Raw genomic sequence first — 15,360 nt, 5'->3', positions numbered from 1 at the left:
AAATCATCATTAGTTTGGCATTAAGAAACAAGTAGCTAGCTGCTATTTTTATGGTGAGGGAGTGCTGCCTGGTAATAGAATAACTCCACACCACAGCTTGAGATTTCATTTAGTTTGAATGTGTGAGTTTTCAATGAAAAGTCAGTTGCCATTTCATTTCTATGTTAACACTTCATATTTTTATGAAATTCAAATAATTTGTGAGAGGCTGGTATGGTTAATCTAAGGATTTATTATTTTATTCCAGTCCGTCAGTTCAATTGCAGTGTTTATACTTGGAATTTAGGACTTACATAAATATGGGACTATTTGTCTTGATTAAAAGTACGCTTTGTCAGAGAAGCACCAATACAACACTAAAAAATGTTCCCCAAGGCTGCCGTAGCAAATTCTTTACTATTTCAGGCAACTTACTGATAGAGGGCTCTGAAGAGCTAAAACTGTATATGCAACACTTATACGATAAAAGTCATTTTAATAATCAATATTTTCTTGAAGATTTGTTAGAAATAATGTCTTCTTTCTGGTAATCTTTCCTCCTTGTTGTATGTATAACTCTACTAATCAAATTACCTATCAATAAACTATTGCTGTAATATTTTAAAACAAAAAACAATAAAACAAAAAACTATGATCAAATAAATTTGCTATGATTTTCTCTTGTTAACTGGTCTTTGTTATAGGAGAGTCATTTATGACCCTTATTATGGGGAGGAAAGGGAACACCTCCTTTCTGCCCCTACAGTTCCACTGTGAGCTGAGAGCAGATGAGTCAATTCCATTAGGAGAGTTGTTTCTGTCCCTGCTCACCTGTATTTAAATGTTGAATTATTCTAACATTAAACACAAGTTGTTATTTATTTCATATGGTATATAACCACTCTAAGACACTCAATCATTTTGTTATCTGTATCCAAAACAAACATCTGGAGCCAATTCTCATGTGAAATATGATCACAAATGTGTCTGAGGTCAATATTTGATCTATTGCTTTTTCATCTGAAACACGTAGGTGAATGAAATGACTATTACCATTACAACAAATTGCTGTTTTTCAGCCTCTCAAGCCAATTACTTTGTGTGAGAATATTGAAGAAGAAATATAGAATAAATGTCTGCTAAACTTATGCTCTGGGACTCAAATTTTAATGGTCAGAAGAAAACTACTACAAAAATAATCACAAAACAAAACAAAATTTAAAGTAAAAGATTAAAATAATACAATAATATCTGAAAGAATATAGTATTTATTAACTGCATATTATTTTCCCAGAAGTGGACTGGATATTATGTAAAACACAAGAGAAAAGTCTGTAACCTGAATTCTAACTGCAAAGTTTGTATTATTTTATTGTAAAGAAATAAGAAGATATCTAAGAATATAAAACAGCCAGTTAAAAATGTGATCACATATATTCAAGAACAATATGTTCCAGACATAGAAAGATAAATAAATGGAAAGCAAGGATATTTGGAAGAAGATTTAATTGATGAAAAAAGACTTGAGCCAGCACGTCTCAAAGAATATCCAGGATTTCTGGAGATGAAGTGAGGAAAGTACAATCTAAGCGAAAGAAACAAAATGAATAGAGGTCCATAATGTATGGGTTCTTAGCAGTCTGATGAAGCACGTGGACTCCTCAGAAAGTTGTGCTTTTTTTAAAAATAATTTTTAATTTTTATTTTTGTGAGTACATCGTAGGAGTTATAGCAGTAGTATATTTATAGGTTATGTGGAGGCCTGATAGATAAGTAAGCAACAATGTGGAAGGGGCTCCAGGTGGGGGAGGGCTCCAAGTGGGGAAGAACAATGAACAATCGATCAGACAGGTGGCTAATCTCATCATAAACAAAGACCTCCTTGTCCTGTGGCCACAATGACCTCAATCCACAAGTAGCTCCCTCCAGCACCACCATATAAAATGTCCTTCCAGCCCCTGCCTCTTTGCAGACAGCCCTGTCTCTGCTGTGCTGCCTGTTGCAACCTTGCATTGTATTTTCATACTTGCTCTAACAAATCTGCCTTTCATTACCTACAACTGCCTTGGTAAATTCTTTTACCCCCTGTGCCAATGGCCCCAGTTAGTTGCTACCTATGACAGGTTACATGAAATATTTTGATACAGGCATGCGATGCATAATAATCACGTCAGGGTAAATGGGGTATCCATCACCTCAAGCATTTATCCTTGTGTTACAAACAATCCGATTATACTCTTGGTTATTTTAAAATGTACAATTACATTATTTTTGACTATAGTCACCCTGTTGTGCTAGATTAGAAAATTTTTAAAAGTGCAAAAACAGTAAGAATAAAGTGTTTTAAAAAGTATAGATGAGAAAACATACTGAAGTGAAGTTATTGAAATTAATTTTTGAATCTGATCATAAATGTATTTATTATATATTTATTTTGATGTCATGAAATTCAAACTTTATTTGATAGAATATTTTAATTCCTATTCTAATTCCTTTTTGTCTTGGAAAAAGTTGAAGAGATATTCCCCCACAGAGAGGATTTTATTAGTGTATTCACTAATAAGATCCAGCAGTAGGTCTAATGGATCCCATTATTGAATTAGTAGTGGGTTTCAAAGCCTGAACATGTGATATTTTGAGATATGTGCAGCAACTATAATGTGATATGAATATGTCTATTACGTCTATCAGCAAATTCATAGTTGCTGCTAATGACTTTGGTGGTCTGTGGCATACATTCACAATGGAAAGAAATGCTAATTTTCAGTTAGAAGTTAAAATAATGCTATAATATTTTCCCAAACAAAGTTCCTGAATCTCTTCAATTCTATCCATAGACTTCTAAGTTTCCTGTGGACTCAGACTAAGAATCTAGAAAAGTGGATGGGAAGCGATACTTCTTTAAACACCTAATGGGTTGTGCAGCACAGTAACAAGTCTTTCACGCTACTCTTACAACATGGTATAAGCAAGAAATGGTTAAAATGGGCAATGTTACTTGAAAAACGAGAAAACTGAAGCTCAAAAATGTTATGTAACCTGCCTAGGGTCACATAAAGAATGAATGTAAGTTACACAATTAGAGTTGGAATATCATAATCTAAAGCCCTTGTTTGCCATTCCCACTGTGAAAAACCACCTAGAGAATCCGCAGAATGTTTTAAATAAGTGGTTAGAAGATGAACACAGCCAGAGCAAGAAACTGTTTTCAAGAGCAGTAGAAATAACAATTGGGAATGTGGGGCAGGACCTCCTAAAAAAGCATACACAGATACACAGAGGAACAAAGCAAATGCTTTTGCCCATGCAAAAACAAGCCCATCCGGGATATGATACTAAAATCAATGTTTCAGGAAAAAAATAATCTGATGGTAACAATTCAATGGATAGCAAAAGTAAGGATTATTATATTTTCTCTCTAGAAATGTTATAGTAGGTCTAAAATAACACATTATAGTTAAATGCTTTATCTAAAATGAGTTGAATCCTTTTATTAATTTTCTGAAGCAGTTTTGAGATTTGTTTCTTTCAAGATCTGTTCTTAGATATAGCAACACACAAAAAATAGTCACTTACCAACACTTGTACAACTTTCACCATCTACATCCAGCTTCCAACCTTCATAACATGAGCACTTGACTGTGTGCTTGTGCTGCTCACATACTTGGCTGCACTTTAGATGATTGCTACAATAATCCACAATTTCACATGTTTTATTGTCTTTGTTGAGTTGAAGTCCTTCAGGGCAGGAACAGACAATTCCTCTTCCAGGAACAACAGAACAGTGGTTGCTACAGCCTCCATTGTTCAGCGAACACTCATCTATAAAAAGGGGGGAACAGATTATAGGTCTTATCAATTGCTTTCCTCAGTTAAATACTAATCGTTGAACTCAATTCCCTAAGCCTACAATTAGCCAGGATACTACAAATGAATATAAGAAGGCCCTCTTTGGCTTATTTTTTCTTCAGGGGTTGGTATAGAAATGGTATAGGATTTATCCAAAGGTCAAATTTAATTCTATATGATAGAAATTGTAAATGGAAAATTTTCATTTCTATAAAACTTGGGAGTATAGTTTGCTTTACCCCACAGATGTAAAGTGAGCCCAATGTTTCTATTACGACTGGAAAGATTATGCTGAGCCTTTTAGCAGCGGTGCAAAATAATTTGTAGAGGTCTTCCAAAAAAGATGTACATACCATGATGATCTTAATATTAGACATAGCTTGATGTTAATAAATTAACCAGTATATCCATATACACATATATGAATATATGTGTCTATGTATCTTTTGCAACACTTGTACAGTCTATTTTGGAGTTACAATGCAGAATGGATTACTTTATCCTTTACCGGCTGTAGGCATTTATTTTTAAGTTAGGTAAATTGTCCATTGTGCCTCATATATTGGTTATTATAATTCATTCAATGATGCCATGGAAACATCATAAGCAAAACACTAAAAAAAAAAAGTTGTCCTGGTGTTTTGGCTGAAATAATGAGCAATAGTATTGATTACATAGATAATACTATTGATTACATAGATAATATGATTAGCTTGTAAAAAAGATTAGCTTTTTAAACAGGATTTAAATATATAGTTGTCCTTTAAATATATTTATTTATTATTCTACTTCATCACCAAATTGTAAGCTCCATGAGGGTACACAAAATATCTCTCCTGTTTACTAGTGTATACCTAATATTGAGTAATGAGTTAAAAATATTTGATGAATTTTTTGAAGTAGAAAAATTGTATAAAAGCACACATTGTCCTAAAATTTAGTCAGAACTGTCTACTTGAGAAAATTTCAATATGACATGCTTACAGCCTTGAAGAAAATGGCAGATAATTGTCTCTGAAACCACATCATTATCTTTCTTGGCTTTAAAAATATTTTCAAGTGGATTTCAAACCCTATTTAATTGTGTATGTTTTGAGATGTTTTCTAAAAAGACTATTGCCTAATAATCGGTAAATTGAAGTAATATTTATTTATATAATGCAAATATTTCTGGTTGTCTATGAAAATGTATCCAGTATAAAAATTGGCCTGAAATGTAAGGCTTTTAAAAACATTTCTACATTTTTAAAAGCTCTATATGGGTCAACTCTTCTTCATATAATTTGTTACCATCAAAGAAGCTACAGTAATAAGAAAAGGAAAATGATTGTATTAACTGTTTTCTCTAACAATTCAATTCAAGTTTGGTATTATTTTGAAGAAAAAAAAATACATTCAGCTCTTGGTTCCTCCAAATATGTTTGTTCACCCATAATCATAAGCATTTTAAAACAGCAGTCATTTCAAAGTATTTGCCCCATTTTAGTTCAACTGACATTCTTTTTCCAGAAAATTACTGTAAAGAAATGTCATTGTGCCCAGGAGGTAAAGAAAAAAAAAATTGTTACAATGCTTTTAGCTTATTTCAAGTGTCACTGTTTTCTCAGTACCGAAGTGTCTAATACTATCTGTGGAGTGAAGTCACAGATTTTAGGTTAAATGAAATTCACATTGAAATCTGAAATTGAATACATAAATTTAATGCCAATATGTGCATAATTAGAACCTGTTGATTCTTACTTAGCCCTAAACCTGTCATTAATCCTGCAACTTCTTTTAAAACTTTTTATTACCTGACAAAGACTCTATCCTTGACCAAACACTAGCCAGGATCCTCTACGTCCTCTCCTTGACTAGACCTCAGCCTTGGCCACTAAAAACTGCAGACTCTCAACACAAATGATTTCAGCCTACTGCCCTCACCTCCACCGCCCCCCTCCCCATGCCCCTGGGCCACAAATACATACTAACAGACTTGAACAATCCCTAGCACATTGTCCAACAGCTTAAGTGTATGTCCCTTGAATGACCCCGGCCCCCACATTAAATTATCTGCCTGAGAATGCTCATGATAATAGGCAGATAGGCCCTGAACCTCCTCTTAGTTGCTTTAGAAAGCTTGCAATTACAAATCCTTTCTGTGCCTTTTTGAGGTGTAAATCTTCTACTACCCAGAAATGCCTTCTAAGGAGCGGAGAGCTTTCTCTTTGAAGTGCAAACACCTGAGAAGGGAACTCTGACTCTTTCTCCCTCCCAGCCCAATGGGTGTCTTACACTTACTTGCTGTCACTGCCTCTTGTCACAAAGATAAGAGAAGCCTGTTTTCCCCTCCAGTTAAGCACCAATTATCAAACCCAGTGGTGTAATCTTGTGGAGCAGCCCCTTTAACCGCCTTAGTGCCTTTTCCTTAGCACACCCCAACCTTCAAGAAGTTTCCAGTCTTTAGTTTCATGAAGTTGAGCTCAGTTCACAGTGGACTGTCTATCACAAGAGTTACTAATGAGTAAAATCTTTACTTACTGTTTTACTAGTTAGCATCTGGCTTTATCTTTGACATATTATTATAACAAGGATCAATATAACTCCATTTTAGAGTAATTAAAATCTATTTTCGTTTGTTTTTTAAGTGCAAATCTATTTCTTTTGAAATTATTTAAAAATTTCCCTAAAAAAAAATCTCTTCACTAGAATTAGAAGAGTCACATTCCTGGGTTCTCCTTTTCCTTATATACGTTGCTATAACCACAGAAAACACAATCTAATCCTTTGGCCAGTATTTGCTTTCTGTTTTCATTGTTCTAACTCTTCATGACTTCACCTCTGAAAGAGTGGGGTGCGTAATTCAATATGCCACAATGCTGCAATCATGACAAAATTGTCTTTTTATTTTCTCTGGTACTTCCACACCAGATTCCTCCTTATTAATCTATTTCAGTCTCTATAATCTTTTGAAATGTTTGGGCAAAGCTCTTTAAGTAATGACCATATGGCTAGATAAGAAGTGGTTTTCAATTCTGAAGTAGACAAAGAAATGAATTAAGAGGAAATTCTCTCATTACTCTTTCACTTTTCTAATTTGGAAAGTGAAGAATAGGAAAATAAGGTTTTTATTTTTATCATTTTCTTCATTTTTCTCAATGGGTGTACTTTCTGTCTTTTGCCTTTTATTTATTTCATTTAACTTGAAGGATGGGGAAAAGGTAGAAAAGTACTAATATTTTTCAATAACTGTAAGGTATCAGACATTATTACCATGATTACCTGATAGATACCATTGCATCTATTTTAATCATAAGAAAACCAAGATTTTAAGAAATTAAGTCACCTAAAGACTTAATTGAAGAAAAGAATTTAAGCTTGTTGAAGTCTAGTTTTTCCATAATTACATTCTTTTTAAAGAGTATTAATAATTTCTTTTAGAATTGTATTTACAACCTTCATGAGCAAACCTCTCACCAACCCATTCCACTACAAAGAATGAGCTGGGCAAGAAAGAAATGAATACAGAAGAATGAAGTTTGTCAACTTTTATTTATAATTTTTTTATTGCTCAATTTAAGTTTTTTATTTGTTCTTAATTTTTTGTGTGTAATTTTAGCCTCATCGAATGAAGACTGTTGCATTCACTGTTTCAAGGTTATTTTATAAAATCAGGACTTAAAAAAAGACATTTTACCACATATGGTAAAAAAAAAAAGCTTCCTTTTTTTATATCATTCAGTATGCTATTAATTCTCATTTGAGGTCAAAATATAACTTCAGGCTTCAATGTAGTTGTCTTTCCTACTTTCAATCAGTCAGCTTCATTATTTCCTAAAGTCATTTTCACACAGCCTCCAGTCATCTCATTATTGTTCTTATCATTCTGTAAACTGTTCTTCATTATCTATTGATGTCACCTTCAGTATTATCTAGAAAACACTTTAAAAAAATCTCTTTACTAAATCTCTGATCTCCCGAAAGAGAAGGAAATGTAATTTTCTTTTGTATGTGCTGGTTGGTAAGAAAGATTGCTAGTCAACGTGATTTCAAAGCTCATTGAAATCATCATTTTAACTAGATAAGACATACTAAAGAAAGCTGTTGTATGAGGACTAAAAACTTGAAGGAAAATTATGTTAAATTGGGTAATATTTAATTGGCTTTATTATCCAGTTTCTTACCCTTCCTAAAAATCAGTTTCTATTGTAATGATTCAAAGGCTTATCAAAATATATAGGGTGGTGGTGAGCTCTATCCCACAGATGAGGAATAACAACTTTTCCTTGTTCTGAGGGACTCAATAAATAATCAGTTCAACTGGGGGAACGTCATTGGCCATCCAGAGATCTAAATGATGAACACAGCTCTACAATTAAGTGACTTCGATATAGGCTAGCTTTTCCTGTCTTATTTTCAGAAATTTCTGATCACATTGAAGACTTTTACTGTAGCCTTAGAGTGTCTGAAAAATGTAGACAAGGTTCAATGCTAAAAGCTACATTTAAAGGGAATGAATGAAAGGAATGAATGCTACTATATTAAGTAACAGCAAGTGAACTAAGAGCTTGTAGTTTTCATGGAGAAGTCAGTACAATTAAACATGTAATACCACAGAGATCGCCTTCATCAGAGCCATCAGGACAATCCTTTTTCCCATTGCAGAGTTTCTCTGGCTGCAGGCAGACTGAGGTGTCATTAGCACAAGGATACTTGGGTGGTCCACACAAGAAGCTGTCACAGTCATCTTCATCTGACTGATCTTCACAATCAATATCTCCATCACACACCCATGCTTTGTTGATGCATCTCCCTTAAGAAAACAGAAATAGTGTCAGTTTGATTTTTGTAATTAGGTCATTGTGATAAAGAGTGGCCATTATTGTCTTCAGTCACAGGCAGAATTACTTGTCTTTAGCAAAAGAAAACAAAATCTATTTGCTTATTATTTGACAGTTTATTTTCATGACAGCTTTTGAATTATTTCTTGCCCTGGTCTTAAAGTGCTCTTATTGTTTGAGCTTTGATATTTTCTTTAGTTTCAAGTCATTGCTCTGCTCTATTTTATATATATATATATATATATATATAGAAGGTTTCTGTGACTAATTGAAAGTTTAATCGCAAAACTGTTAAAAGCAAACTTTAAAGATACATTTGTATATCAGTGCCTTTTAGATCCCTAAATTTAGGTGAATGCTATTGGTGCCTGTCAGAACCCCAAATTCAGGTAAATGCCTTATTTTAGCAAGCGAGGTTGTCCTTCTATTTACATTTATAACATCAACACCCCAACTCCCCACTCCAGACATATGTACATGCCCTTTCATAAGAGAATTTCAAATGATATCAAACATTTTGGCGACTAACATATGTATAGACAGAATTTATAGAATTTTTTGTTTCTAGAAGAAAAAAATAATTATTGTTTAGCCAGCATGATTCAACAGTAACAGTGTGAAATACAAAGAGATCAATGTTCATTGTTATTGTTTTTTTTTGTTTTGTTTTGTTTTGTGATGGAGTTGCGCTCTTGTTGCCCAGGCTGGAGTGCAATGGTGCAATCTCCATTCACTGCAACTTCCGCCTCCCAGGTTCAAGCAATTCTCCTGCCTCAGCCTCCTAAGTAACTGGGATTACAGGCATGTGCCACCATGCCCGGCTAATTTTATATTTTTAGTAGAGACGGGGTTTCACCATGTTGGTCAGGCTGGTCTCAAACTCCTGACCTCAGGTGATCCACTTCCTCAACCTCCCAGAGTACTGGGATTACAGGCATGAGCCACCGTGCCTGGCATTGTCATCTATGTAAACGTTTCACTGCAAATTATTCCTCCTTTCAGAATTGTCTTTCACTGACTTCTTATTAATTATCTTTTCTAGACTATGCAGTGTTCAGGTGTAATATAAATTTTTTAAATGTACCTAAAAATAATACTAGTTATTGACTGACTACATACCAGCATCTTATAAAAATAAGTGGGGCAAATACAAGGGAAATGGGAAATATTACATTGTACATATCCAAAAGTCATTATGTATTTAAATGTCTTCTTCAGTCTTATAGGTGAGTAAATTTTAAAATAATTAAAATATAGGTGCAAAATGTTTTATTTATAAAAATATATTAATAATTCTTTACACTATTATGTCAAATAAAATATAATCAGTTTCATAGTTAACTAAAATACATTTGATATTCAACATTATAAAAATACTCTTAAAATAAGAATTGACAGATACTTCACTAGATTTGATATAAATAGAGAAACAATATAAACTTTTGCATTAACATCATAAATAAAACCAATAATATTGTTCTGTAAATACCACCTAGGACAATTAGGTAATAGAAATCGGGTATAATATTAGAAATGAGGTATAACACTAGAAAAGAGGGTCATTACATGTTGTTAATATAATCATATAATTATAAAATCAATTAAAATTACATAAACTAAGAATTCAAAAAATAGGTAGCTAGTTTCAAAAATAACAGAAAAATAGACTTCATATCTATCGAGAGCATATACTAGAAGAAAAGGCCAATTAAAATTTTATCATAAAAAATGTATTTTGGGTTAAAATGTACAAGAACTATATCACATTTATACAAATCCAAAATTCTACAAAAAATCTGAAAAAAACCTTGAATATAGATATTATTTGGTCTTGAATTAGTAAAGATACTAATTTTCTCTTAAACAATCCTTTCAATATCGTAACATATTAATGCAACCCTACAAGCTTATTTTAAATTAACAAATAAAACCAGAAAAATCATTCAGAATCTTACCAAAAAAAAAAAAAAAAAAAAAAAAACAGGAATCTTAATGAGTAGAAACTGTATATATACCAACTATTTAGAAGTAGTTTAAGGTAATAGTAGTTAAAATACTTTTTATAAATATCAATAAATATATTAATAATTAAAGAGCATGGAGACATTAGAAATAGTTCTGTTTATGTATATGGCTTTTATATATGAAAAAGTTGGCAATCGAAATAGTAGAGAACAAAATTAATGATGCAGTATCACCTCATTTGCCAATCTGGAGGATAAACAATAAAACTGAATCTCTACTTGGATTCTTATGCTATAATATATTCTAGATATATCAAAGAGGTAATCATTTTAAAATAAGGATGATAAAAATACAAACATTAAGCCGAATTTTATAAATATATTTTATTCCACATTGCAACAATAAACTCCATAGACAAAGTCAGTGGACAATCAATAAGCCAGAAAAAAACATTTCATCTTTTTTTTTTTTTTTCTTTGAGACGGAGTCTCACTCTGTCATCCAGGCTGGAGTGCAGTGGCGTGATCTCAGCTCACTGCAAGCTCCGCTTCCCGGGTTCACGCCATTCTCCTGCCTCAGCCTCCCGAGTAGCTGGGACTACAGGCGCCCACCACCACACCCGGTTAATTTTTTTTTGTGTGTGTGTTTTTAGTAGAGACGGGGTTTCACCGTGTTAGCCAGGATGGTCTAGAACTCCTGACCTCGTGATCCACCCGCATCAGCCTCCCAAAGTGCTGGGATTACAGGCATGAGCCACGGCGCCCAGCCGGTCATTTCATCATATTTTTAAAAATATTTCATTATATGACAAAAAGTATATTTTTAAAAAATACAAGGGTTATTTTAAATCAATAAGATAACAATCAATCCAAGTGCAAGATTCATAAAGAAATTGTAACGGTTCACAAACATAAGATATTCAATATCCCTTTCAATTAAAAAAGGTAAACTAAAATAACTAGTTGACATCCTTCCTACTCTATTAGATCAAGATCAAAAAGTTGGATAATACAAAACTAGATTTGACAAATAATGTAAGAAACAGCACAAATGTTGAAAATTGTGATAACCTCTCTCTAGGGCAATGTCAAGAAATCCAGCAAATGAAACGTGTCAACTCTTCACCAGAGTAATTCTAATTTTAGAAAATGTTTTCATAAATATATTTGCACAAATGCACAAAGATGCTAGGATATCTACTGATGTTTTATATATATTAGGGAAAGGAAAGTCACAATTTAAATAATTACTGCAAGCCTGGTGTCATCAATTGCAATGCATCCATATATTAAAGGTATATGCTTGAGTGAAGAAGAATGTGTCAATCTACATAAGCGAATGAAAACTAATTTTAAAATTAATTAATTTAAAAAAGGGATAGAACTCAGTGTATGTAGGCTTTCTGATGTGTTGAAAGGGAGTTAGCTATTTATCAATATCTATGATTATATTTCCATACATTTATCAATATAAGTACATGGATAGACTTGTCTCTATTTGAATTCTTTCTGGAGGGCTACACAAGAAATAGTTTAAATTGGTTTCCTCTGACTTAGTTACTGGAAACCCATTGTAGGAAGGAGATGGACTTTTCATTGAATAATGTTGTGCTGCTTTATTTTTCTTCTACCATATACTTCCGTAACTTTTCCAAAATATATTGGCTCATTTAAACAAATGATTATGTACACACATACGCAATGTAGCCTAATAAATTCAACAGCCTTCTTGTAAAAAATTCTATGCTGAAGTTACTCTGTGCCTTACCCTTTCCTAAGGGCTTTCAGGAATATAAGAAAACATAAAGCCTGATCCCTGTCACCAAGGGGCTTATAACATAGTTAGAAAGAAAAGATCAACGCATAATATATCACTGTAGTCTAAAATATGACATTCTGTACTTAAGCATTAAATTGTATGAAGTCATTTGCAAGAGTTCAAGAATACACAAATTCCCATTTTTTAGTTTGGTTTATCAAAATGCAACTTCCTTTGTTCTTTTTTCCCCAGACACATCACCAATCCATGATGGCATTCCCAACCACTGACTCCAAAATGACCTTAGAATTGTTTCAACAGATATATCTATAAATCAGTATCAATCTTTTAGAGTTGGAATGGCAGTAAGGCTATTTGCCATCCGTGACATAAATACTGCTTGGAAAAAGTAAACAAAAATAATATTCAGATGACTGTAAAACTTTAAAACAAATAATGTCACCAGAGATATGAATAAATACGAATACATAGTTTAAATGAATTGTATAAGCTTAAATAGCCCCCATCTTCCTATTGATTTTTCAGGGGCTGTTTGAAGCTTAATTGCTTCTCTCTGTTTGTGTTTGGTTTTAGTTCTTACCAAAATGTAGAAAAGAAGGTGAACCAGGTATGATAAGTTTAATGAATTTCTAACTCATGAACACGAATTAGGTAAAACCCAAAAGCTAATAGCCTCAGTAAAAATACTTTAAACATATTGATTTTTACTTGATTCATATCAAGATAAATCCTCACCTAATCAAGTACCTAATCAAGTCATTGGACATAAAATCTTGAATGAGAAAATATCACAGATTTCTTTGCTTAAACTCCCTTCTTCATATATAAGAAAAAAGTAGTTATTAATAATAGTAAAACATATTATAGACATTATAACTATCCAATAGATAGAATATCCAAAAATATTTAAAATAAAGTTTTTTAAATGTGCATGAGTAATTCAAGTAACCAAGTAAATCATTTTGTGTTTACTAATTCTTTTTTAGAAGATGCTGAAACCCATATTAGATAATTAGTATGAAGTTGAGCTCTACAAAATATTTTCTCATTTATTTATAATGATGTTTTCAATTTGATAACTACATGTCAAAGACTCTATTTTGGTAACTGTGTTTTGTCCTTTGAGAAAAGAATAAGAATGGATAAGTAACAACAACAACAGCAAATTAAAAAAAAAATCCCCAAAACCCAGAAATTTGGTTAAACACAGCTACAAAGTCAACAGGTATAGAAAAACTTAAGTTTTTGTGACTGTAGAAAACATGCTAGTTTCCCAAAATAAATTGATACAATCTCTTCTAGAGTTTCTCTTTTCTGTGTTAAACTCTTGACCATGTTCTGAAACAGATCATTTTTTGTAAACTGACTCGTTGTTAGTTTAATAAAAAGACAACAAATACTATAATGGGATAATTTCTGTTCTGGGATATGAGTGGCAGTTTATATTAAGAATAATAATATTAATATGAAGTGAATCTTTGAGAAAGTCTAAATGGATTTACTTGAAACTATATTATTATAACGCCTTTTTGAACACTGGTCTATAAACTAATCTTTTAAAAAATGTTTATACTACTAACCTTTAGTGTTACCTACATGTTTATTTCTCTAACAGTGTTCGGTTTCAATTGAAGCTGGCAAATATTTTTTGAGGATTATATGCTTGATTTTCTACTGAAGAGTGTAGAAAGACGTGTAAGACAAATTCCTGACCTCGTGGAGCAGTAACTCCAGTAATGACAAATGTTCTAATATTGAACATAGAAAATAGAATAAGATGAAAGCCATATAACCATCAGAGAGTGCTATGGATTTTCAAGGAGGTGGAAAATACGTATGATTGGAAGGATAAAAAACAAGCTTTACCAAACTATTCTTCTGAACAGTATTTTGAAGGATGGTAGAAAATTTTACATAAGGAAAAAAGCATTTAATATAGACAGCCGCCTTATGCGTATGGTCTTAACATTCGAATATATACCCCACAGAAAATCAAAAGCAAGTAAACAGAACAGGTGAAAGAAATAAAAATTTAATAGCATAGTGATTACTCTTGCTACTCAATAGGAATGTGTTAGGGCATAGATAGTAGAAGAGAATCAGTTCTTTCTTATGCTGATCTTTGTTCCATCTCGAAGTGAATTCATTATAAAATTCTAATTTTTATATTTGCTTTTTATTTTATGCTAAACATTACCTTGTTTATAATGTAGTTATAGGTACAAATTATCCTGAGCTATACACATAGAACCATGCACATTAAGTTTAATGGGTGATTTTTGGGAGGTAATTTTGAACATATGCAATTTTATATGCTGAATATTCAACCTTATTTGTTCAATCGAATTCACACAAAAGATGAAATTCTTATCTAAAGGTATAAAAGCAGGAAAGAATGGGACCTGTTCAAAAAGCAATAATGAAGCAGTTTGGGGCCCCTAATTCAAGAATTGTTTCTTAATCTGATTATGGTTAAGAAAATTGAGACACTTCTTGAATTAGCAATGGAGATTGTCTATAAGATTCAGCAAACTTGAATGATTGAAAGATTTTTTCAAAGTATGTGCTTAGGTCACATCTTGAGAGGTAAGAGGAAGCCAAAAGTGTGGATAGACTGGATGGAAGCGAATGACTGTCAGGAGAAAACACAGTTGGCCACACAAAGATCTGAGTGAGAGGTAATGAAAGCTTAACCTTAGGTTATGAGATGTGAGTAGAGAATGGAACAGGTGATGTTGGAGATATTGCAGAAGTAGCTTCAGTAGCACTAGGACTTGGAAAATGATTTCAAGTTAGAAGTGTCAAAGGGCGCTTTCTGCTTTAAATCTGAGTGTACGGGGGATTAAATATTCTAATGGAAATGATACATTCTTACTCATTTCTGACTTTGAAGAGAAACTAGAATGTTCAGCATTGCATTGGGAAAAAATGGGTTGGAAGTGGGGAAAAAATGGGTTGGAAGTGGGGA

The 15,360-nt window shown here is 32.6% G+C and overlaps 1 protein-coding gene across 2 annotated transcripts in view; it reads right to left on the bottom strand.

The window, feature by feature from the left end:
* LRP1B (LDL receptor related protein 1B) overlaps positions 1 to 15,360 on the bottom strand; it is a 1,938,417-nt gene that overhangs the window by 685,820 nt on the left and 1,237,237 nt on the right. For both annotated transcript variants that reach the window (XM_058434432.1, XM_032145942.2), the window contains exons 22-23: positions 8,420 to 8,620; positions 3,556 to 3,801 (exon numbers count right to left, since the gene is read on the bottom strand). In XM_058434432.1, coding sequence (XP_058290415.1) covers positions 3,556 to 3,801; positions 8,420 to 8,620 — 447 coding nt within the window. The remainder of the gene's footprint in view (positions 1 to 3,555; positions 3,802 to 8,419; positions 8,621 to 15,360) is intronic.

This window comes from Hylobates moloch, unplaced genomic scaffold (assembly GCF_009828535.3).
Source record: "Hylobates moloch isolate HMO894 unplaced genomic scaffold, HMol_V3 SCAFFOLD_24, whole genome shotgun sequence".
Classification (NCBI taxonomy): Eukaryota; Metazoa; Chordata; class Mammalia; order Primates; family Hylobatidae; genus Hylobates; species Hylobates moloch.
This window is presented reverse-complemented; position numbering and strand designations above follow the sequence as displayed.